The sequence below is a fragment of the Larimichthys crocea genome, chromosome XV (genome assembly GCF_000972845.2).
Source record: "Larimichthys crocea isolate SSNF chromosome XV, L_crocea_2.0, whole genome shotgun sequence".
Classification (NCBI taxonomy): Eukaryota; Metazoa; Chordata; class Actinopteri; family Sciaenidae; genus Larimichthys; species Larimichthys crocea.
The window spans coordinates 8988125-9011000 of NC_040025.1; the positions used below are offsets into that span (position 1 = coordinate 8988125).

The window sequence follows — 22876 nt, forward strand, 5'->3', positions numbered from 1 at the left end:
TCTGTGTTTGTTTCTGGGTGTCCACTGTTTGCAATCCTGTTTTGTAAGTTGACTTTTGCTTACTAAAACTTAAGTGTTATGAACGTCAGGGTCTTAGTCACTGACAGGAATAATGAAACAATTGACAAAGCACAGGCTAGAGCAGTGGAAACTAACCACTGATTCACAAAAGGGGCGATGTCTGATTGTCTGTCAGTCAGCCGCAGTAGACAAAGTATGACACCATCAATGCAACATGATCACATAAATAACATCACAAAAAAAAAAAAATCATCCAGTGTACGGATTCTTCCTTTAGAACATTGGCAAGAGGTAAGCCCTCCCCCCAATAATGGTAATACTTTAAACAAAATGTATTAATAAAATTTCTTTTCTTTAAAGCAGTTGAGACAGTCATGCAATATGCAGCCAAGTTAAACTAACGTCTGGCTACAGGGCCTCCCTTATGAAGTCGAAGAAATCCACGGATCGTGAACTGGTCATGGTTAGTGTTTTAGTAGTTGGCAAGTAAGAGCTTAAATAAGCCGGTGGCTACGCCACGGTATAAAGGAAAATGGGGTCAGAGGTTTGGCGTAAAAGACTTAAATTGTATCAGTACGCACGGATATGAGTCAGGAGATTGATTCCAAGTTCTCGGCCCAGAGAAATGTTCCTAAGTGCGGGCTTGTATTTGTCGGTCTGGGTCTGGGGGATTGAGATCCAGGCCCAGCCAGCTTAAAGGTCTTGCAGAACAGAAAATATCCTAAAGTAGAGTACACACTCTCGAGAATGTCTGCGTGGTAAGCTTTAAAGAATCACCACACCGAATACCATTCACGTTTTCACAAACTGTACACGTCACGTCAATACAAAAGAGGGGTTTTCAGCCACAGAGGACCCGTGCTTGTGTATGTGAGAGGACTCCCTCCTGTTGTGCGCTTGCTGCCTTTATTCCTTTGCTTAAACATCAGAGGGATAGACAGATAGCAGAAGGGGGGGTTGGGTAGGTAGACGGCCAGTCAGTGTCTACATTCTTAGAGACAGTCAGAGGCAAAGAGGGAAAGGGGTGACGAGGATTCGGGGAGAATTGTTTTGTGCTCTATGGGTTTTAAAGGCACTGTCCTGTCACATGATGTCAACAAAGAACTCACAGGGATTGCCCATAGCATGCTGAAAGGACTGGCGACTGGCGGTGAGCTCTGGAGGGACGGCTGCTAACTCTCTCCCAGGAGGAGCTCCAGGGGGCGTGCTGCTGCTGACCGAGGTCTTGGGGGCCAGACGGGCCAGACAATAAGGGGGAGGCAAGCCGGGGGGGCCGTAGGAGGAGGCATGGCTTCGCTCGCTGTGGGCACACGAGCCTGGGCCTGGCTGGGTGAAAGGGGCGTGGCTGTAGGTGAAGGACGGGTGGCTGTTCTGTGAGTGAGAGTGACTCCTGTGTGACTGACTGTGACTGAGATTCGATCGGGCGTGACTGTGACTCGAGACGGTGTGGCTGTGATGGCTCATTTGGCTCGCGGACCTGTCGCCGCGCCTCCCTCCACGGACGCGGGGCTCTGATTCACTGCATGTTGACCTTTGACCCTTCTCCTGCGGAGAGGAGCGTCTACCTTTGCCTGCGCTGGGGTTGGATCCGCTGCTTCGGCTTCCTGTCGAGGAAAGAAAAACAGACGTTTTAAGCTTGGCCCTTTACGGCGCAAGTACGATTATCAACAAATACGCGGTGAGCAGCGCCAAGTCATCAGCTAGAGCTGATTCAGACCACCTGATCTGGCTGCTGATTAATCGATAGGTCACACATTAAACAAAATATATTATAAAGCTTAATGAAGCAGACACTAGACATCGCATGACAAGAACTTGAGTACAATGCATTAATGCTACTGAATACATTACTGCACTTTGTTTAAGGTGTGACGAGATGTTTCTAGTCAACAGTCAAAGGCAAACATGATTATCTCAAAGGTTTCTTCCCCAAAGTTCCACCTGCAGCGACTAAAACCATAGGCTTTCAAGTCATATCCATACAAACACTACAACACTCATATATTATAAATGTAAACATGATACACCTGGATCACAAAGACACTACGACACAGCACTTGGTGGATAACACAAGAGATTTCATAGAGAAGTTATGTTCACATTGTTGATTTAGTTTTTCAAAATGTAGGTCCGTGTCATACTGATAGAGGTGTACCACACTGTTGCAAAATAAAACATTCCACGCCTCCCCCTTCCACAATGAGCCCAACAGTACTGGGTAAAAGTGGTGCATGATTGCCCCCTATCAGTGAGAATGATAGCACAAGCCTCGGAGTGATCATCCCGGCATCATGCACCTCCCAGCACAGTACGAATGCATGCCCAAGAGGTGCAGAGAGGGAGAATGGACTGTCAGGAGAGTCAAACACAGGATATATACACGGACGGAGAAAGGCGCATGGGACGGGCGGAGGGGAGGGGGGCGGGGAAATAAAAACTTTAAAGCCACAGTGTGACAGGTGGAGAGTGTTGAGCGAGAAAGAGAGAGAGAGAGAGAGGAGTAATAGAATAAGATGAACGATGAGATAGAGAGAGCAAAGAGGAAAAGAGAGCAGCAGAGGAGGAGAGGGGGGTTAGCAGGCTTACCGGTTCCCCCAGTGTCCTGGGACTACCTCCTCCTTCAGTCTACCGTTGCCCAGCAGAAACAGAGGGAACAACAAAATTACACATACCTCCCAGCCCAACCCTGCCCGCACTACCTAATGTACCCTACAGCTGTGCATCTTTCCTGTATGGTCTTTACAAATATTAACCCCCATGGCTGTGTTTTTGCTCTGCTATCTAACTAAAAAAAAGACTGCCCCTCAAAAATGCAAAAAAAAAAAGAAAATGCACACATGCACTCAAACAAGCAGGCAGACACAGAATTCCCCACGAACACTTCGTTCGCCAGTGCCAAATGAAACGAATTCAGTTCATATGAAATACATCACGTGGCTAATCTTTACTTTGTCATCTCTGTCCTTCCGAGTTTTCAAAGGTTGCAGACAAACCAACTGAAAGGGTGACAACCGGCTGAAAGCAAGACATGACAATGTCTGGATGAAATCACTCAAAAAAAAAAAAAAACGATGAGAATCAGACTGATAGATGGTAACATGTAAACTTACCATTATCTGTCTGGACTGCCTTGTTTTAAAAAAAATGTACAACAGCAAGCACACTATCACAGCCACCCACTTATGTACTGCACAAACCCCCCCTGGTCCTCCACTCTCCCTCAGTGCAGATATCAAAAACCATGCAGCAGCAGCAGCAGCAGCAGCAGCAGCAGCAGCAGCAGCAGCAGCAGCAGCAGCAGCAACATAAAACACTGTCACGTTCTGATTCAAAATGAAAACAAAAGATCATTCAAGAACTGATGAAGAGGGATGGACTCGGTGTTGATCATTTCAAGCTGGCGATTTGTGATCACACGGCTGATTTCTTGTTTTTTTGTTTTTTTCTCTTTCGTGTACACACCCAGTACTGCAGAGCTGTCCGCTGCATGACTCAAGATGCTCATGATTGACCTTGACAATACAGGACGCGTTTTAGAATATAACACATATTTAATTAATAATCAGAATGCAATCCAATATCAGCCTCCTGCCCAGCGAGCAAGAAAAGCTAACATTAGCGTGAGTCAGACACTTGTTAATACTGACGTCATAGGTCAGAAATACTTAGATTAATGAGAATGTCATGTCGCATGTTGAGTCAATATTATCACATTAATTAATGAGAAGCTGAAGGAAAAGTCAAAGGCTCGCTTTTTTTTTTTATTGCTCACCCTCGCTGTGTTGGCTGCCTGCGCTCCCACTGTGGAAACTGTGGCATGGGTCTGAGTATCCTGGCGGGAAGCTGGGGGGTGCGGAGGGAAAGGGAGGGTAGGGGAATGGCTGGCCGCCCAGGGGCCAGGGGTTGCTGGTGGGAGGGAGCGGTGCCAGGGTGTCCTGCTCAGAACCTCCACCGCTGGATCCCTCGTTTAAATTGAGTGATGCCATGTCTTATTGGAGAGAAAACAGAACCAGAGAGGGAGGGAGGGATTTAGTACAATCCTCCTATTCATAAAAAAAATAAAAGCCATATACATGGAGTTGCATTATTGACACACTGAGAGAGAGGTGGCCGTACTTTGGCAGAGGTCCCCGAAGGTATAGTAGCACTGCTCGGAGAAGGTGATCTTGTTAACGGTGTGTCTAAGGTAGCCGTGTTTCAGGAGACTGCTCGCGTACTTCCTCGCATCCCGCCGGTCCTTGAATCCTTCTACTCTGGAGTAAAGCCAGTCCACCACGTCAGCACCTGACACAGCAACAAACACACAGACATGTAGTCTCCTTCTCTAATGTGTTGAACAGATGCTTAAAAATACCGTCAATATGCATAACAACCACAGTGGCCGCAGTGGTTACATGTGGACAAGCAGCACAATGTTGCAAGAACTTTGAATGAAGTCGGCGAAGCTAATGCCAGAACTATGCACGATACTTTTCAGGTCTTAGACGTTGATTCTGCGGCCAGAAAAAAATAAACTTGCAGAGATGAGTTGCAACGCACATGCAGTTTCTTATATTGAGGAACAATAAACAACCTCAGCCATTACTTGAGGGATTCGAGAGAAGCTGGGTTATTACAGATTTAATCATTTTCAGAATTCTTGTTTCAAATTTCAGATTTCTAATTCAACTTTATACTTTTTAGGAAATGTCAAATAAACACATGAATTACTTTATTTATTTATTTCAAAGAGCTACTAAAGTGACATTTCTGCCAGACAGCACATCTCTGTAGCCTACATACAATACAGATCTCTGTGTTCCTCCAACCTACATGCATGACTTACAGTAACTTCAAAAACTCCGAAACATAATCTACAAGAAACCAAGTTTTGTTTTTAGTTTTGCGCGTGCCCACACAGCTCAGCCTTTCTTACCAATGACAGCATTAGCGATGGTGATCTTCAACCACATCCTGTCTCTGATCTCTAGGCCGGAGTCAGGCAGTTGCATCACCTTGACGATGGTTGCCATGTCTGTTTTACTTGCAGACAGCGGCAAGTCATCAAACTCTGGGGCGGGAGAGGAGTTTGTGAGAAAACACCGACGAGCAGAACGTTTCAATCGTTTGAATGTTGGAAGGTTGTCATAATTACCACAGTATTGATGTTTCATAGTGTGTGATGGAGGTGGTGGTTGGTTGTCTTTACCATAGTGCGGGTAAGGTCCTGTCAGGGCGGTGGTGTGTGAAATCCAGGCTGCAGGGTCGATGGGTCTCACCGGCTCAGCTGTACAAATGCACCAGATAAGGAGAACGTTCAGAAAAGATACAGCTTGATGATTTTCTGGTTTAAAACTGTAAAAAATAAGGATTTGGTTTGCAAAATTGCACTTTTCTGTGTCTGTCTTACCACGGGGGATGGTGAAGTAGCTTCGTGGAGACGGGTCCCAACATTTGGCAACAGTAAGACTAATTGGACTGGAGAAGAAGCAAATAGAAAAGCAGTTTAAATAGATATGAGCATGGGTTGGACTGTCTACTGCATATTACTAACCACATTCTTTGTGTTACATAGGTGATATATCTGCTGTTTCAATCATCAGACAAGCTCACAAAGTCACATCTTCTTTATAAAAACTCACAGAATCAGTTCTGAAAAGTCACCAAACACACTTGTTTTGGAAACAATGGATAAACTGTAGGGACACGCTTCTATTTTACAGTCGTGATTTTTCTCAATAGGCTTTTCCTTTAATTCTCTAAATCCTTTGAATACCCGAACAGCACCCCATCTGATTCATGCCTTGGTCTGAGAGTGTAAGATTACACCCTACATGCAGTAAGTTATGCTCTCAATGTGATAATCTTCTGCAGCAGACAGTGAAATAATCTCGACGCTCTCAGGCAGCTGGTCTCACCCGGTTTTGGAGACAATCTCTCGGAGGATCCTCACGGCGTCGTCGTTGCTCATGTTCTCAAAGTTTACGTCATTCACCTGGTTGGAGAACAACAAAAACTCTAATTATATCAATTTGCATTACAATTATACAACGCTTTTATGACAAAGACATTGTTTTGAAGCTCAACAGAAGGTTTAAACGTGTTTATGCACTTGTGCTGTACACATTCATCTCTGCGCTGCTCTTACGGCTTCAGATGCCAGTAAATCCTAAGCTGCTTTCTATGGGAAACGCACTAATACAACCTATATTGTGAATGTTGGGCCAACAGCATATTGTAATCAGCCGTGCCGTGCTTTATAGTGGGTGTAGCTGTAGCGCTCTGCTGCACGCAGATGAAAAGACAGGCAATAACAGGAAGGAAAAGGAGAGGCAGAATTACAACTTTTACAAAAGGACCTCGTAACAGTGAGGTTTTTAATAGGCCACGAAACCTCAAATGGAAATAGAGTCGTCTCTTTTGTCATGTTCAGCGTCACACTGTACAAACCGCAGCAGCAGCAGCAGCAGAGGTGTTTACATTATACAAAAGGAAAGAAGTATCTGCTGGTGTACCTGGAGGAGCATGTCCCCGGGCTCTATTCTCCCATCAGCAGCCACAGCTCCTCCTTTCATGATAGAGCCGATGTAAATGCCGCCGTCTCCCCGGTCATTACTCTGACCAACAATACTGATACCCAAAAAGTTGTACTTCTCTGCGAGGGGGAAAAAAAGGAAGGAGTATGAGCACAGTATCAGGCCTGAATAAAAAAACATTATAATAACCACAGACACAAATCTCAAACATAGAAATAAATCACAGTTATGGATGTGTCAGGTTTACCCATGTTGAGCGTGACGGTGATGATGTTGAGGCTCATCGTCGAGTCCGTGATACTGCTGAAGGATGAAGACTGTAAAGGCAGGAAAGAGGATAAAGTAAGTCAACGCGCATCAGAAACAGTCAAGGTGTCATCAAGTCGAGCGCTCTCGTCTGCTTCTCATTTCAGCAGGGAGAGGCGTCGCGTCTTGAAGAGGCGCTCACCCGGTCTATTTTGGCCACTTTGTGCCTCCGTCGGCGACGCTTGTGTCGGCGCATCAGCTGCGAAGAAGAACTCTGTTCTGTGGAGCTACTGAGCCTGAAGCAGAGAGAAAATAATGATATGGAAAGACGGACGCAAGTATGGTTCATGTATTTATATTAAATAGGGGACTGTACATAAATGACCTGACATGTTTACAGAGTAAATATATGTGTAGATGTACTGTATATACAAGAGGTAGACAATAACATTTGAAATTACAACAATGCAAATCAGTCTGTACGCTGAGGTTTGCAGTGCTGTTTCTCTTACTGTTGTTGCTGCTAATTGGTATTTAACTTGACGTGACTCACTCAGTGTGTTGATTGTGATTTAAAGCGATTACTGGTGGATCAGCCACAATTAATCAGTTTGTTGACTAACAGGAAATTAAATAGAAACTATTTGGATTAATTTGCCAAGCAAATTGCCAACTATCTACTAATTGCAGCTTCACAAAAGTGAGGGATTTACAGCTTTTTCTCATCTTTGCGAGTTGAGTATCTTTGGGGTTTTTTAGGCTGTTTAACGGGCGAGACAAGTAATATGACACATTTTGTGATCAATCAACAAGAAAGAAGCCTCAACCAGTGCAAAAATATATCATGTGTGAAGTCTCAAAGATTTTTTTTGTGTGTTTCAACTACTTTTAATGGAAAAACAGCAAATCTTTTCTGATCTGAGTTTCTGGATTTCGATGTGAGGCAGTATGTTACCTGCTTGCATCCTCGTCTTCCTCACTGTCAACGAACGAGCTGGACTCCAGCTCGCTGCTCATTACCGAGGCGCTGTCATAACCCATGGCCGAGTCCCTCGCGGTGCGCTCTGATTTTGAGTGACCGTTGATGCGCGGGACTGGAGAGAGAGAGAGAGAGAGAGAGAGAAAGGGAGGAGCGGCAAGTGAGTCAGATGGGAGGTCACGTTGCTCGACGTCGGGGGGTCACATCAGAACGAGAGGGAACATCCAGGACAGGAGAGGAGGGGAGGGGAGGAAAGTCAGTGTTAGTGAGAGTGAAAAGAGATCATGATGGAGGAGTTTTAATCTCTGATACCTCTGTAAAGATTTCAGGATTATTGGATGTATGTACCTTACAATAAGAGTACAGGAGAGTGAATGGAGTGAAAAAGGTAGAAATAATCCAACAAGGTTGAAAAACTCCACCGTAAATTCCCAGTAGTGTGCAACAAACCCAGTCCATCCCCATACGTACACTGCCAGTGAGGGGTTGCTGTCTCAGGGAAACACCGGATTGGCTGGAAAGGTCTCATAGAGCGCAGAGGGTGTGGCAGCCTGCGTATTCGCCAAGAGCAAGCAAAACATTCCAGCAATGTGGTTGTTCCCATCGCTAGCTCCGCCCCGAAGGTGCTTTTATGAAAGCTGAGCTGCAGCACATAAGCACTCAATCAGCAGAGGGACATCCACTGTCAGGATTTACTCACGACATATTTCCTCCCACACTCAAGAAGGTTGCCACACCAGAGAAAACAAACACAAAGTGTTCAGGGTGACCAAGCCGGATTGAAATCTGTGTCTCTGTGCTCTGCTCCGTCCGTCCGTGTGCTATAGCTGTTCTCTAAAAACCCAGCGTGAGCCCCCAGACTGTCTCTGCCCACCCGGCTGGCTGCAGACTGTCTTCACAGCTTATCTACAATAAAGGCAGTAGGGAATAAAAAAAACAACAAAAAAAAACACAGACAGTCTGTGGAGAGTGGGCAGCAAAAAAAAAACACAAGTGAGTAAGTGAGTCACTATTTGAAAAAAAGAGACGTGAAACTGGAAAGCATGACCAACGTCGTGACCTTTAAAGGACAAGCTGATTGCGAGAAACGATGTATTGCGAAATTTCTAGCTAGTTTTATCTCAAAAATATAAAATAAATGATTCACTCGTCAGATAAAGTCAGTGTCAAAAGATAAATTGGTCATTTCCTTACTTGTGGGTTACAGTTACATAACTAAGATCATCACATAAAGGCTTAAAAAAAAGCTCATTAAATTCCCTCATTGTCACTGCAAATGAAAAAAAAACAAACAGCCCTTTCCATTACCACACTGACTGTATTAAACTCACCACAAAATGAAATCACATCAAATCATATGTTAACATAACACAACAAATCCCTCTCACCACAGCCGACAGTGTGCCTTCATCCAACGCACAGATAAACTGAGCTGAGACTCAGGACAAAGTCTTTGCGTCCTCCCTCCCTCCCTCCTTCCGTCAATCCCTCCCTCCCTCCCCATGGCATGCAACTATAGAATAACTGCTCGTCTCTAAACCAATCAGACGACGGTATTCTCCAAAACGGAGATAATATGGGATTTGAGATGACGGTGCTGTCTTCTCTCGCCTCAGGTGGAAACACCAATCAGGGTATTGAAAGCCAGCATCGCATCACATTAAAAATGATTTTAAGAACGGCTTCACCAGCTGTTTTGTGCTTTGTGTTAATACTTTAATACAAGCATAAGTGCTCTTCTTAAATCCCAGCAGCGCTGAACAGCATAATGTTTTTTTTTATTTTCAGGCGGTATTAAATGTTCTCTGCTACAATGTAATAACTGAATGTTAGAGTCTTGTCTTACAACAGGTTAAGATGCAGAGCGCCCGGCGGGCTTTGAAACATCATATCCCATAACTCCCGAAAAAACACCTGTTCACCCTCCTAAAAAAAATGTTCAACCGCAGCATTATTCATCCATTCATCCTCAAATGTCCACAGCGCGGACAGAAAATAAGAAGGGATATGTTTACCGTGGGCTGAACACTTTTAACTGATCGCTGTAAAACAGCGAGCATTCACACCGGGACAAAATCACTCCAAGCGTATGTATAAGGTGACAGGGGAATTCCTGCTGCTGCTGATGCTGCAGGCTGCAAGGTGAAGGAGGCGGAGCGACCGGCTCCTTCTTTATATGTCTTTACATCCACAGGCCTGTGAGTCTGTGACAGCCACCACTGAGCCAGGCACAGCCAAACTGAATTACATTTCATGGGGACTTGTTTGTTAGATTTACGAGCCATAAAACGGTTGGTAAACCAATAGCGCCCCACCCAATTCTCCTGGTGATTTCACTTAATTAGAGATAACAAACTAGAAGGAAACAGAGAGAGATGGTGTGTGTTTGTGAGAGAGAGAGAGAAAAAGGGAGAGGGCTCCTGATCCTCTATCTTCTTTCTTCTGTACGATAGTGTCGTCGCGTTGAGGTCGGTAAACACGGAGGAGATGGATGACAGACGCGGAGTTCATTAGGCTCGAGGTATTTCCGCGTCGTGCACAACACAAACAGATGTGCAGTGAATCTGATGTCGGGAGCGCCAGCAAAAAAATGTCTTGAGCCAAGTCAAAGACACTGTCACAACACCACAGCACAAGAGAGACAAAAATCAATGAGTGTCATTATGCAGTTCTTCTGCAGAAGGGCAAAGCTAAATTGGATTTCAGTGTGCGAGACAGTTACAGCTCTTCCTACAACCCCCAAATCTGATGCTGTATTCCGCATTACTAATTGCATAATGAGCCTGAAGCGCACCGGATGCAAAGAGCCAGACTCACTGTGAGGAGATGACAAGGAGAGCAGAGACGGAAAGAGGAAGAGACAACTGGCTTTGCTGTGCAGATTGCGAGCATCACAAAGCTGCTGGTTTATTACTTCCCGCCATAAAAAAAAACCCAACTACTTCTGCTAAAACGTCCGTGCGGCGGAGAACAGAACGTAGAGGATATCTCAAAATGTCGCAGGTACGATGATGCCGATAACAGAACACGCCTTTTTTTCCTTGTAGCACCAGTATACCCTGTTCTCGGCCCGTGGACAGTGCACACATGTAATGTTGGCTCTGGTATTGAGAAATGCTGAGCGTGTGAAGGAGAGCAGCTTGTTTGAAGGTGTAGGGAAGAAAGCCATGTTGCTCCTTCCAAAGTGATTTCAACAGAAATCTCTTCAGTCAAATGCCAAAAAACAGTAAAGCAGATGTGTTCGCACTTGATAGTGGCTTTTTCAAAATCGGGATCCTAACTTATTTCTGTTCCAGGTAGGGACTGTATTCGCATTTATATCTCAACAATAGCTGCGAGAGACTTTCCTCTGATATTTCCAAAAAAACACTAGTGTCTCCTGACAGGCTATAATCATCGTACAAGACTGGAGTGTGACTACGAAGTGGAAAACAGCCTCTGACCATAAACCTGAGCCGCACACAGGAAACAGAAGAAGGACAATTATTGGGCAAGACAGTGAATTCCAGAAACTTTGACACACAGTGAACTTCACCTCTAATTCACTTCTTTCCGTCTTTCTTCACTCTTCTGAGAATTTGGATATGTGTTTCTCTGGCTCACTAAAGTTCAACACACACCGCATGAACCCTGAGGGCCTTTTTTCCCTCATGCATGTCAGTTATCTGTCCACTTTTTTTTCTTACGGAGGAGGGTGAGTGACTTGCTCAGAGTGAGAAAGTTAAAGATTTGAGTGAGAGGTCGAGAAATGTAATAACTTTCAAATGACGGGAGATAATTGCATTTTTTTTTTTAGGATCCATCTGTTCCCGGCTGATAATACTCACGCTCAGTTTCTCGGGCTCTCCTCCGCGCCCGCTCTCTCTCGCGCTCTCTGCGGTGGCTCAGGAGAGACTCTGTACCCGTCTCGGTGTCCAGGCCATCTCGACTGCTCACCGCGTTGGCACTGCAACACACGCATTGGAAAACTTCAGTCAGATTCATAATGATGTACAAAACACATGCGCTCTCTCCCTCGTCTCTCTCTCGCAAGAGCGTCTCTAGCCAGCCAGCCTGTGACCAACACTCCTGAACATAATCCCCAGCTACAATATACTTCTGTCTGTTACAATATCTATTTGCCTGCCATTCAGCCTTAGGGGAATATGCAACTCATATTATGACTCTGTTTCAAATTCAATCCCTCTGGCCAAAATAGCAGTTTCATTGTTCTGCGGTATGTGATGTGTTTTTCACTAAGTGTCATTAATGACCAGATACCCTGAGAGGGAGCCGTTCTGGACAATACCGGCATTAATGAGACCTATTGAAAGCCCAGATGGTGCCTGGAGCATGATTGGGAGAGAGACAGAGAAGGGGAGAATGACAGATTGCATTAAAAAGCGAGAAGTGGTAGATCAGGTGTGGGCTGAGCAATAAGCCGGCCTGTGTACTTGGGGGTCTGGGAGGAGTCTGGGGGTTCTTGAGGGGCTGTAGGGCAGATTGTTATTCTGTCAGAGGGCTGGAGACGGTGTGGCCTCAGGCACCGGGGTTAAGGGACTTACACAGCCACCGGGCACCTGAAGAAACCCGAAGCTGGTGAGAACTCTACTGAACCCTGTCAGTCTGTCACATACACTTAGGCATGTGCTCAACACGTACCTTACACCTGCATAAATAATCGCACTCGCATGTGCGTTCACAGCGTTGCTCGTGGTACAAATAGTGTCACACTCCTGTGTGCAAACAGAAGTAAAGAAGCATAAAAGTCCTGCGACGGTGTAAAAACAATGCTCTCTCACACCTTCGGCTGCAGCGTGCGGACGGCCGGCGCAAATTAAAAACACAAGCGCAGACAGGATGCTGTGTCCGCTGTGTTCACTCAGCGGGATAAAGTGTTCAATGAGGCATGCTTACACGCTTCTGCTACGGAGTACTAATGTGGTGCACCTGGGCCAGACTTTCACCAGCACAGGTCAGTGCATGTATGCAAATATCCCCCGAAGATGCATAGTCTGGATGCATTTCTGTTGGGTAGTTGACTGGGGAAGCAGCGCGATGATTGATGTGGTGGTGAACGCCTTGCCTGTCAGGCTGTCGATGGCTGCTGACCAGCCGGACGGCAGCTCTGCTGATCCGTGGGGAGATTATCCAAGGCGCTAGGCTGCAGCTGTGAACAAATGCCACCCCCTTTCAACTCGCCCCCCCCTCCCTTACTGCTCTCTGCTGCCAATCGCCACCCCCCCACTCCCTCTTGGGAAATGGAGATGGGTGCTTTTAATGTCCGTTAATCCGGATTACCAGGCAGAGCCACATCAGTTGTGTCCATTCTCAGCCCAAAACACCTATTCTGCGCGCTCATCAAATAGAGCCATTCACGCCGACAAACACACGAAATGCATGAATAAAGCACAAAGAGAAAATGAAGTGGTAATAATATTCTAGCTATTTACAGACAGAGGTAAAGGGTGGGAAGACTGGGATTCATTTCAGAAAAGAGAGGAGGTGCGCTTATAGGGAATTCACCATGCTGCTTCTCGGAGAGAAAGGCCTGCCTGTCTGACTCAAAGAGGCAGGGAGAGAAAGGGTGAGTGAGGGAGGGGGCAGGGGGGAAATTACGTGGAGTAAGGGCGGGGGGGTGGCACTTTGACGTTTTTGCACCACAAGGTGGCGGTAGTCCTAATGAAAGCTGGGCCCTGAACAATAAAATCATCAGGACAGCTGACAGCCAAACAGCGGGGAGCAGCCCATAGAGGGCAAAAGCGAGCTGAGATGTCAAACACTGGATAAAGAGATACACTGAGACATGACAGATTGCATGTTCTCAATATAGAGCCTCAGCCATATTGCTCTAGTTGCTGCAATGGCAACAACCCCTCGCCCTCACTGCCCCCCAGCGCTTTTTAAGCTATATTTAGCTTGGGACTTCTCCTTTAGCAAGTGCAGAGTGATATATTCTCTAATCTGCCAGTTTGAAATCAAAGTCCGGGCTCAGGTAACTGTTGTCAAAGCTGCGGAGAAAAGAAATCTCAGAGCTTTTGAGGATGTGTCTTTGGACCTCGTATGCATGGATGAATGCTCTTAGTGAGCGAATACAATGAGGCTTACTGAGGGGCCAGCATTCGCCTGAAGATGTGTATGCTGTGAAGGCTATTTCAAGAATCAGCAGCACTGCCGGCGTACGCATCATGTTTACATAGATGAGCGGACTAACGCCTTACTCTATGGTTGAGTGGGCGGGAGAGAACATACACTCTAGTGGGAAAAATACTCGCACCCATGCATGTTCCCACACACTCTGGCTTTAACACATATACTTCGTGCCATAATTCACACACAGGCGCACGGAGCACCTACACCGCCCCGCTGACAAATCTCTCCACGTTCTGATTAGCGGCATACGGCACGCTGTGAAATAAAAAAAAAGGTCAGCCGGTGCACGGGATTGTGTGCTTGAATACCTCTGCCTACATGCATATATGTGTGTGTGTAATTGTGCATATATGACAGGCGGTAATCAGGCTACTTACTGGAAGGAGGGGGGCCGCGAGTCTCCGATGCCCCCTGTTCTCTCGAGAGGAGGGGGAAGTTCTGGGTGGCTCTCTGTGCATTGAGATCCTCCATCAGAGTGGGCACTCTCTGCCAGGACCAACTGAGAGACACACAGAGAGAGAGAGAGAGAATGAATATTTGTTAAAAAGCAGATATATTCAGCTCACAAACAATAATACATATTTTGTTGAATGATATAGGCCCCATAGTGAGGAGAGAGAGAAGATCAAAAGCAAAACCTCAACAGACTCTGCGACACTCAAAGATAAACACACACAGTGATGTTGGCACCGGAGACAGCCACATCTTGTGTACAAGTACATGCTATGAAATGAGATGCTGCAAAAGAGGCCTGGAGATGACTGGTGGCTTTTTGCAAAAACAACTTGAGAAACACAGCGAGTGACATAGAAACAAAAACCACATCGCTTTTTTTACTCAGTTGAGTGTCAGTACAAAGGATGATATACAATGACCCATAGATAGTACTCGCCTCCTTTTATCCGAGCCAGGATAATGAAAGTTAAAGCAGGCAGCTGTGGGAAGACTAACAACCGCGTGGACCCGTGATTATTCTAATGCGAGCGGCGAGACTCACGGGTGTCACTACATTGTTAAATGAGCCCTGTGGGCCACTTTCTTTCCTCCATCGCCAAGACTGAAAGTATTTCTGAATTATCCATCACCTCCTGTGTCTGTGCTGGCTTTCTGAGAGAGACACATGAGAAGATTTCTTCCCGGTTATCGGCTCTCCGGTTTTATAATGTAATATAATAATATTACTAAATTACCGCCATACTTTTTGGGATGCGTCAGTCTGATTTTTCTCTCCTGATACCAGTGCTCTCTTTTTTCCCCACATTTAAATTCTCATAGGGGCTATTATGTGTAAGGTAACAGGGCTTGATGTAGTACAGTAGTTGTGGATGACTTGGTGTGACTTAATGAATGTAACATGAATAAACTATATTTAATGTCCTGTCTGCTTGATACTGATCCACTTAATTTGGTCAGTATCAGCCCCAATACTGATGCTATCTACATACATAAATAATCAGAGAGTGCCTCTATAGTCTGAAATGAACAACCATGATAGTGTGATGAACAGCTTAGAAATTGGGCTACGGGCACCTCAAAAAAAATTTTATTTCCATTTTTCTAACTGTAAGTTTTACCACATAATTGAGAGACGGCCTAATTTGTTTCTAAATATTAAAAAACAGAAGTAAAAAAGAGAAATGCACATCAAAAGTTAGTAAATAAGCAGCTACGCTCCAGCTCGGATTGATGAAATAATAGCTCACGCTTGCCATGACTTTCATTTCAGTCAGAAATAACGACTGCCAGAACAAGTGATGTAAAGATTTGTCGCTGTAAATGGAGCTCAAAGAAACGCCGATTGGTTTCCGTCCAATACCAATTAGTAGCATGATGGATATTGCCAATATTTTCATACACGAGAGCCAAAAATTCAAGAGAGTCACTCACTAGCCTACTTCTACTGATCACATTACAGGCTGCTGATATATACGGTAATAAAACCTTAATGAAATGTTATAAACCGGGCACTTCCTGTGCAGAATTGAACCCGAATGTTAAAAGCAAAATAAATCTCTTTATGAAAGTGTCTATTGTGCCGAGTAATTCCGCATAATGCTGCATAAATTTGAACTAGCAGTTGCAGCAGTGTGATACAGTGAGACCGTTTAAACTACCGACCACGCGTTATTAGTATTGACACCGCCTAAGTGATATTGAGCACGACAGTCCCTAACAACTCCACAGCCACCGATCCTGACCTCTGACCTCCTCGTGGAGGTGGGGAAAGAAAATAATGAATTTCCCCGCAGAGATCAATAAAGTAAAGTAATGTTTATATACAGGATTGTTAAAAAAAAAGCCACCAAGTAGATTAACCGTGCAGCCTGTCGATATTTAAAGACAGAGCTATAAGAGGAGATGTAAATCCTCCTCTAACATGACAGATTGATTAGATTTGAAAATACTTTATTGTCTCCAGAGGGAGGCTTGAGCTCACTCTGCTGTTCATCTTCCATAATTACAAATTAGCGCAAAGCTACAGAAGTCGATAGAGTAACCGACCATCAGATCTTTTACTAAATGTCAACGGTATGACATTTCCTGTTTCAGTTTGAATCATACTCAGCCACCTCTGTAACAGTAGCTCGGTTTAATATCTAATGGAAACCCACTCACACCTATACAATACAGCAGAACAGTGAGATCAAGGTGAAGAGTGTTAGAAAAGCTGTGTGGAGGCGTCACACGGCTACATTTACATGATCCACGAGTGCTCCGAATATCTTTGGTTAAAGCCGAGGGCCTGCACGGCCAGGAGAGAAGAGAAAAACATGCGTCCATCCAACTTACCCAGGACACTACTCTCCCGTTGAAGCAGGGCAGCTTGGCGTTGTCATCGGAAATCTCTTCTTTGACAACCCTGAGGGAAACAGGCAGACAGACACAGTCAGGCTAACCAAGCGACCGACCGAGCAGGAGAGAGGGACACAAGTCATCTTAACAACACAACACGGTGCAGCCTGGAGACACTTTTCCCATTCCCTGCCAAATTGACACATACCGAGAGACATTCACGCTTTTGTAAGTCACATTTTTTTTTTCTCAACCAGCTTTGCACCCAAGCAGCAAAGATACTCCCTGTCGGATTCTCTATCAGTGATTTATGGACATCGTGGCTGTCTGTCCAGTAACACCAAGCACAACAATGTGATAAGGGCCGCTCAACCCTGGCAAGGATAGGGCTATAAATCAGTAATGAATGTCTCTAATACTAAATCTGAGCAGGTGTACATGTTTCACAATGATCCACTGTTGAACAGATAGATAGATAGATAGATAGATAGATAGATAGATAGATAGATACCTGTGTGTCTATCTTTAATGTGTGTGTGTCTGTCGGGAAAATCCTCCGTGAGCTGCGAGAACAGGGCGTCAAAGGCACAGGAGTGTGTGTGTGTGTGTGTGTGTGTGTGTGTGTGTGTGTGTGTGTGTGTGTGTGTGTGTGTGTATTAATAGAGCCATCCAGTGTGTGAGGCTCCCACAGTGTGTTCGTCTTTGGCTGTAAATTCCCTACAGAAATACCTCCCAGTTACCCTTTGACCCGCTGGGACACAGTTCAGCAGCAGGCAGTCACCACACCTGCTCGGCTCGTGTCACACAGATCAAGCCTGGAGCTAGCCGAGGGGTAAAGGAAAAGAGCAGACAGGCACCTTGCATAAACACACTTGGGGCTAAAAACACCCTGATATATATTATATTATAGTACAAGACATTGTGAAAATCTCACATTAGCTGCTTTGGCTTTTGAACACGGTACATGAAAAGGGAGAGGCATGACTGTGGAGCAGCAGGAAAAAAGCCTAAGAAGATTTTATGCAGGGGTGTCTCCGACAGTGACTTTACAGTTTTTATTTTTCCACTTCTTGTTTGCCAGAACTTCCCTGCTACTGAAATGATTAGCCAAAGCCAATTTTGTTTTTGTGTGCTGCTGCTGCTGCTTCTGCTTCTGCTGCTGTGGGAGCTGTATTACTGGGAGTGGTGGACGGAGATAACGCAGCCCTGTGGCTGGAACTGACGACCACAGAGTCTGCCGCTGTGGCCTGTTCCACCTCAGGGAGGAAAAGGGTGGGAGGCGAGGGGCTGACTCTGCCGGCTGCTTGTTAGGTAGGAAGTGTTTGCATCCTCTCTCTCTCTCTCTCAAGCTGCATGGCCAGCTGTAAGGTGACTTGTGAGGATGTGGGAGTGGTCCGTACAAATAAAATATGAGCAACGCTTCTTCTTTTTTTTCCGAATGTTTGTCAGGAATAGGCTTCTGCTTCTACAGCATTTTTTTTATATATATGGTTTTTGTAAGAACAAATCTCTTAAACGTATATAACTGAAACCAGAAGGACCAAGAAACAGCACCAATCATAACACATGACGTCTTTAACATGCTGTAAAATACCCATGGCGCGCATTCTTTACAGCTTCCATCTGATATCAGGAGCGGTGTTAGTTCCACCCTGAACACTTAACAAGCACAGACACCCTCATAAATACGCACACATACACTCCGTGCGCCCTGTTTAGAGAAGCATGTGTCTGGTGTGGGCTGCTGTCACAGATCTGACTTCTTAGAGCAGACAGCTTAAATAGGTCTTAACAGATTTCACCGGATAATGACACAAGATTTACCCCGGTGATCGCCGAATATTCCACCGGTGGAAGCTGGGGGGAAGATTAGACGTGTTTGTTTATGCTTTGAGAAACAGAAGAGGGCAGTAGGGTAGTAAAGGCCTTAAAAAAGCAGGAAAGCAGGGACAGGAGAGAGAGCCAGCCAAACACCGGGCCGAGCAGTCCAAGGGCTGCGGTGAGCTGATGCTAATGATACTATAAACAGGGAAGCAAAATATTTGTAGTCAAATAAGATTGGGAATAGATAGACCTGAGTGTGACACACGAGTCTGACTCGGTAAACAACTTTAACCATGTAGAAATCTGTTAATAATACTGTCATATTTAGTGCTACATCATCATGAAAAACAAAGTTCCAGGTTCGTTTCTGTTCATATCTGATGGATAATGTATAAGTCAGTGGTTCTTAACCTGGGTTCGATCGAACCCTAGGGGTTCGGTGAGTCGGTCTTAGGGGTTCGGTGGAGCCTCCACCCTGGAATTTTTTATACCATTTGCTACAACATATCTTTGTGAGCAATCGTTTTCGAGGATGCTGGACATAAAAACTAAGTAAAGGAACAGACTTTGCTGTGAAAATGACATGAGACTGGCACTTGCCAAGGTGAAGCCACGCATATCTGAACTGGTCTCTCAAAGGCAACAGCAGAAGTCACACTGAGGTAAGTTGTTGTGAGTTCATGCACTGTGTTGGTTTTGTTATTTGAACAAGGTGATGTTAATGCACGGTTCATTTTGTGCACCAGTAAAAAAAAATCATATTTTATTTTTTACTAAAGAAGGGTTCGGTGAATGAGCATATGAAACTGGTGGGGTTCAGTACCTCCAACAAGGTTAAGAACCACTGGTATAAGTGCAATCACAGTAAGAGCGTTGTTGTTAAGGCTATGACACATAAATGCAGTATAACCTTCAAACAAACGCTCCCAATCCTCAAAAAAAAAAAAAAAAAAACACGAGCGAGGTGAAGCAGGATTGCATTTTGTGCAAAAAGCTGCAGATTTTTGTCCTACAGGGGCTCCGGCATCACTTCCTCAGCAGAAGAAAGATTCCCCCTACCAGCACCCCTATTTTCTAAAGCACAAACAAGGCTGTTTCTTTCAGACCTTCAGCTTGGCTGCTTCCTCAGCTCCAGAGTGCCTCTGTGACTTGCATTATAGTGAGGTCTCAAACCCACTCACCACCGGTGGCAGTGACAAAACGCCATATCATCACCTTGAAGTCTCTCGAATAAAAAAAAAAAAAAAAAAAAAAGCCAAGTGGGTTGCTTCAAAAAAACAACCCAGCCTCAATTAGTATCCTGTCTTATGAATATTGATGAGGGAAAAAAAACAAAAAAACAAAAACTGAGGTATGAAATGTGCACAAAGAAATATTCTTCCTTTAATTTGCTGTGTGTGAATGGAAAAAAAACGCCACGGGCCGCGGTTACACGTATGCCTTGCGATACCGAGAAGAGAACTGAAATGTGTTCACTGCGGTAAGCTTTGGCGTTTTGGGAGCAAACCGTTTATCAAAATTCGTGTGGCCATTTCTTAAAGAGCTGATTTTTTTTAACCACCGCACAAATCCCTTAAGAAAATGGCTGTTTTTTACTGCACAGCAGGGGGTCTACTACAGAGGACCTTGCACTGACTGCTCATTTACATTTCAAACACTGTCTATAACTGCAAGGGATTTGATGTTTTCCCTCTCTGCTCAGCAGTCTTATTCCTCCCTTGCTAATTCTCCAGCAGCCATACTGTCTGTGTATGCAGTACAGCCAGCATGGCTACCACAAAGCGTTGCTATCCTCTGTGCCTTTGACTGGCTTTGCTTCCATACTGTGCCAATACCATACGGCACTCACAAGGCCTGGATATTCAACCTTAACTCAAAGGGAGGCAAAGCCTGGTGGAGGCGCCTTTATAATCTGTGTATGACAGCTCTATATGAAAACACATTTCACAATGTCCAGTTCATAACATAACCTCACACGCTTTGTTGATGCACATGCAGGGGCCGGTCAGGCCTACTGTAGCAACACAGAGCCACGTCTCCATGTGGAGAAAGCAAACATGCTTTGTTTGTTTCCATAATCTGCTTGTCGATCACCTGAGGCCCAGCGAGCAGCCCAGGCTTGGAGTGCAACAGAGGCAGGAAGCCGGGGCTGGGGACAAAGCGGCGCACCAAGCCTAGCCTGCCACCAGGAAGAGCCAGTTTCCCCCACAAGGTCAGGCTGCAGTGGAAAGGTATGACGTCTGGCTCTATAGACACTGCCTGCCTCTGCATTTCCTCCAATCATGTTTGAGATTACAGTGCTAGATATTAATGTGCGTGCGTCCATGTATGACTGTTCAGACTGGAATGAGAAACAGGCACTGACACAAATATGTCATCCTCAGCAGAGGCCCCGATACAAGTAGATCTCGCTGACCAAGAGAGCCGAAGAGCTTTCGTAGACCCGGTGTAACACCTGAAAAATCAGGATGGGGGTTACAAAGAGAGAAAAAATAAGGAGAGACAGAGGGAGGAACTATCTCTATAATTCATAAAGTCCAGCAGCCCATGGATAGAGGAGGTAGATGTGACTTTCTGAGGTAAAATTCAGGATGTGAAAGAATAAAACGAGTTCCAGTGAAGAGAAACTATTCAAATGAGCCTTTTCTGGATTTTGTTCCATAACTACAGGGATTAAAATATGACTTCAGGTTGAATCATTTAATCATTTAATCGTTTAATTTCTCTCTCTCCTGATGACGGTGCAGTATATTACACATCTAAATACCCGACCAAACAGCCAGTGGACTGGTCGGTCGGAGGTGATGAGATGGCAAATAATTGCTCGTTATTTTAACCTACATGGATTCCTCTGGAAAAACAAACGAGCGTTTATAATCAATCAATTACTGCGATAACAAGACAGAATATATTAAAATATCCATTAAAAAAAAACAAGGTTGTATGAGGGTGTAGTACGGCCTATCTCCTCCTCTGAGGCAATTAAATACAAAAGGTGGTTACATGATTGTATGTACTAGTTACAACCACTGGTTTGTGGTTTGCCATATTCCCATGGGATTCACCTGCAGTCCATTGTGTGTGTGTGTGTGTGTGTGTTTGCCTGCAAGAGAGACAACTTAATTCCTGTCTTTTATAAGTGGATACAATTATATATCATTAAATAAATCATCAATCTTTTATGATCCATAATAAAAACTTGCCATAATAACAACAACTAAAAAACAAAACAATATGAAACATGTGGGCATTAATAATAATAAGGGGTTAATATATTGACAGTAATAAGAGGGGAGCAAATGGGTGGTGTTGGTGGTGTTGGTGTTGGGGGTCTGGCTCTGTGTGTTAATGCATGCAGGTCTGCGTCATTAAGGCTCTGGACAGATCTGGTATCACTTCAAACACTCGTGTGTCTCCTCCACTGCGCACAGGACAGCCTGTAATAATGAGCAGGTGCCAGCGTGCGTGTGGAAAACAAGACATGGCACTATAGTTTGCACACATGCACCCGAGACAGCATCGGCTACCACGGCCTCTTTCTTTATATATATATAAATATAAATATATATATATATGCGCTACAGTGCAAAAGTGAGCCAGACGAACGAGGCTAATAATAATCACAGACGGCGGTGCCGGTCGTGGTGGCCACTTACCCAAAATCCTGGTCCATCGATTTGAAGAAGAATTTGTAGCTATTGACGGGTCGGTTGTTGAGGACATTTTTAAAATCCGCTAAGGTGACTTTCTCTGGAGAGACGGACAGTTTGACCAGATAAGGAGTCTCCTCCTCGTCTATGTGGTATATGATTTTAGTCTCCGCCATGGAAGAAGTGAGAGGGGAGGACAATCATTGACACAGGAAAGGAACAAGGGTTGGCAAGCGCAATAAACAGGCCTGCTCTGTTACCAGCTACCCGTGGAATAACATAACAGCATTCCCTAATACATAAACCAGCATAACGCACGGTGGAAAATAAAGCTCCGTGTGTTGGACGAACACAGCGAAAATCCAGACATAATCGCGTTATGAGCGCCTGTATTCCTGCTCCGGTGTGCGTCGGTACGGTGGCTCTCTCGGCACTAAAACAGGAAGGGACAGTCCACATCCTTGCGATATGGAGTTGGGAATATTGCTATTTTTTTTTTTTTTTTTCCTTTTTTTACAAGCTAATTGGTTAGACAGTGCTGTCATCTAGTGGTGTGTCTGAGCTGTGCGCAAGGCCCTCTCTCTCCTCTTATACAACACACACACATGCGCTCATACTGTACACTGTACAGGGCAAAACATGGAACAAAGAGGAGGTGGACTGGCTTTATGAAGCCTGGATGCTGTTTTTCTTATTAATATTATAATGGGATATTC

At 44.9% G+C, this 22876-nt stretch overlaps 1 protein-coding gene across 7 annotated transcripts; it reads right to left on the reverse strand.

The window, feature by feature from the left end:
• Window positions 1–211: 211 nt before the first annotated feature.
• On the reverse strand, window positions 212–22812 carry LOC104924672 (segment polarity protein dishevelled homolog DVL-1). Of its 7 annotated transcripts, XR_003463871.1 has the most exons (16): window positions 22167–22812; window positions 16684–16753; window positions 14271–14392; window positions 11589–11707; window positions 7738–7876; window positions 6985–7078; window positions 6784–6853; window positions 6516–6655; window positions 5919–5995; window positions 5411–5478; window positions 4937–5287; window positions 4138–4305; window positions 3794–4009; window positions 3484–3533; window positions 2608–2646; window positions 1586–1625 (listed from the first exon to the last, which is right to left on the reverse strand). XR_003463871.1 is itself a non-coding variant. In XM_010738095.3 (15 exons), exons 1-15 carry the CDS (start codon window positions 22334–22336, stop codon window positions 1105–1107), a joined length of 2187 nt encoding a protein of 728 aa, XP_010736397.2. In that variant the 5' UTR covers window positions 22337–22790; the 3' UTR covers window positions 212–1104. The 7 variants fall into 7 exon arrangements, 5 of the variants coding, with proteins under 5 accessions (XP_010736397.2, XP_010736396.2, XP_010736395.2 ...); XM_010738095.3 differs by lacking the exons at window positions 2608–2646; window positions 3484–3533 and having other exon boundaries at window positions 212–1625; window positions 4937–5071; window positions 5210–5287; window positions 22167–22790; XM_010738094.3 differs by lacking the exons at window positions 2608–2646; window positions 3484–3533 and having other exon boundaries at window positions 212–1625; window positions 4937–5071; window positions 5156–5287; window positions 22167–22789.
• Between the last annotated feature and the right edge of the window lie 64 nt (window positions 22813–22876).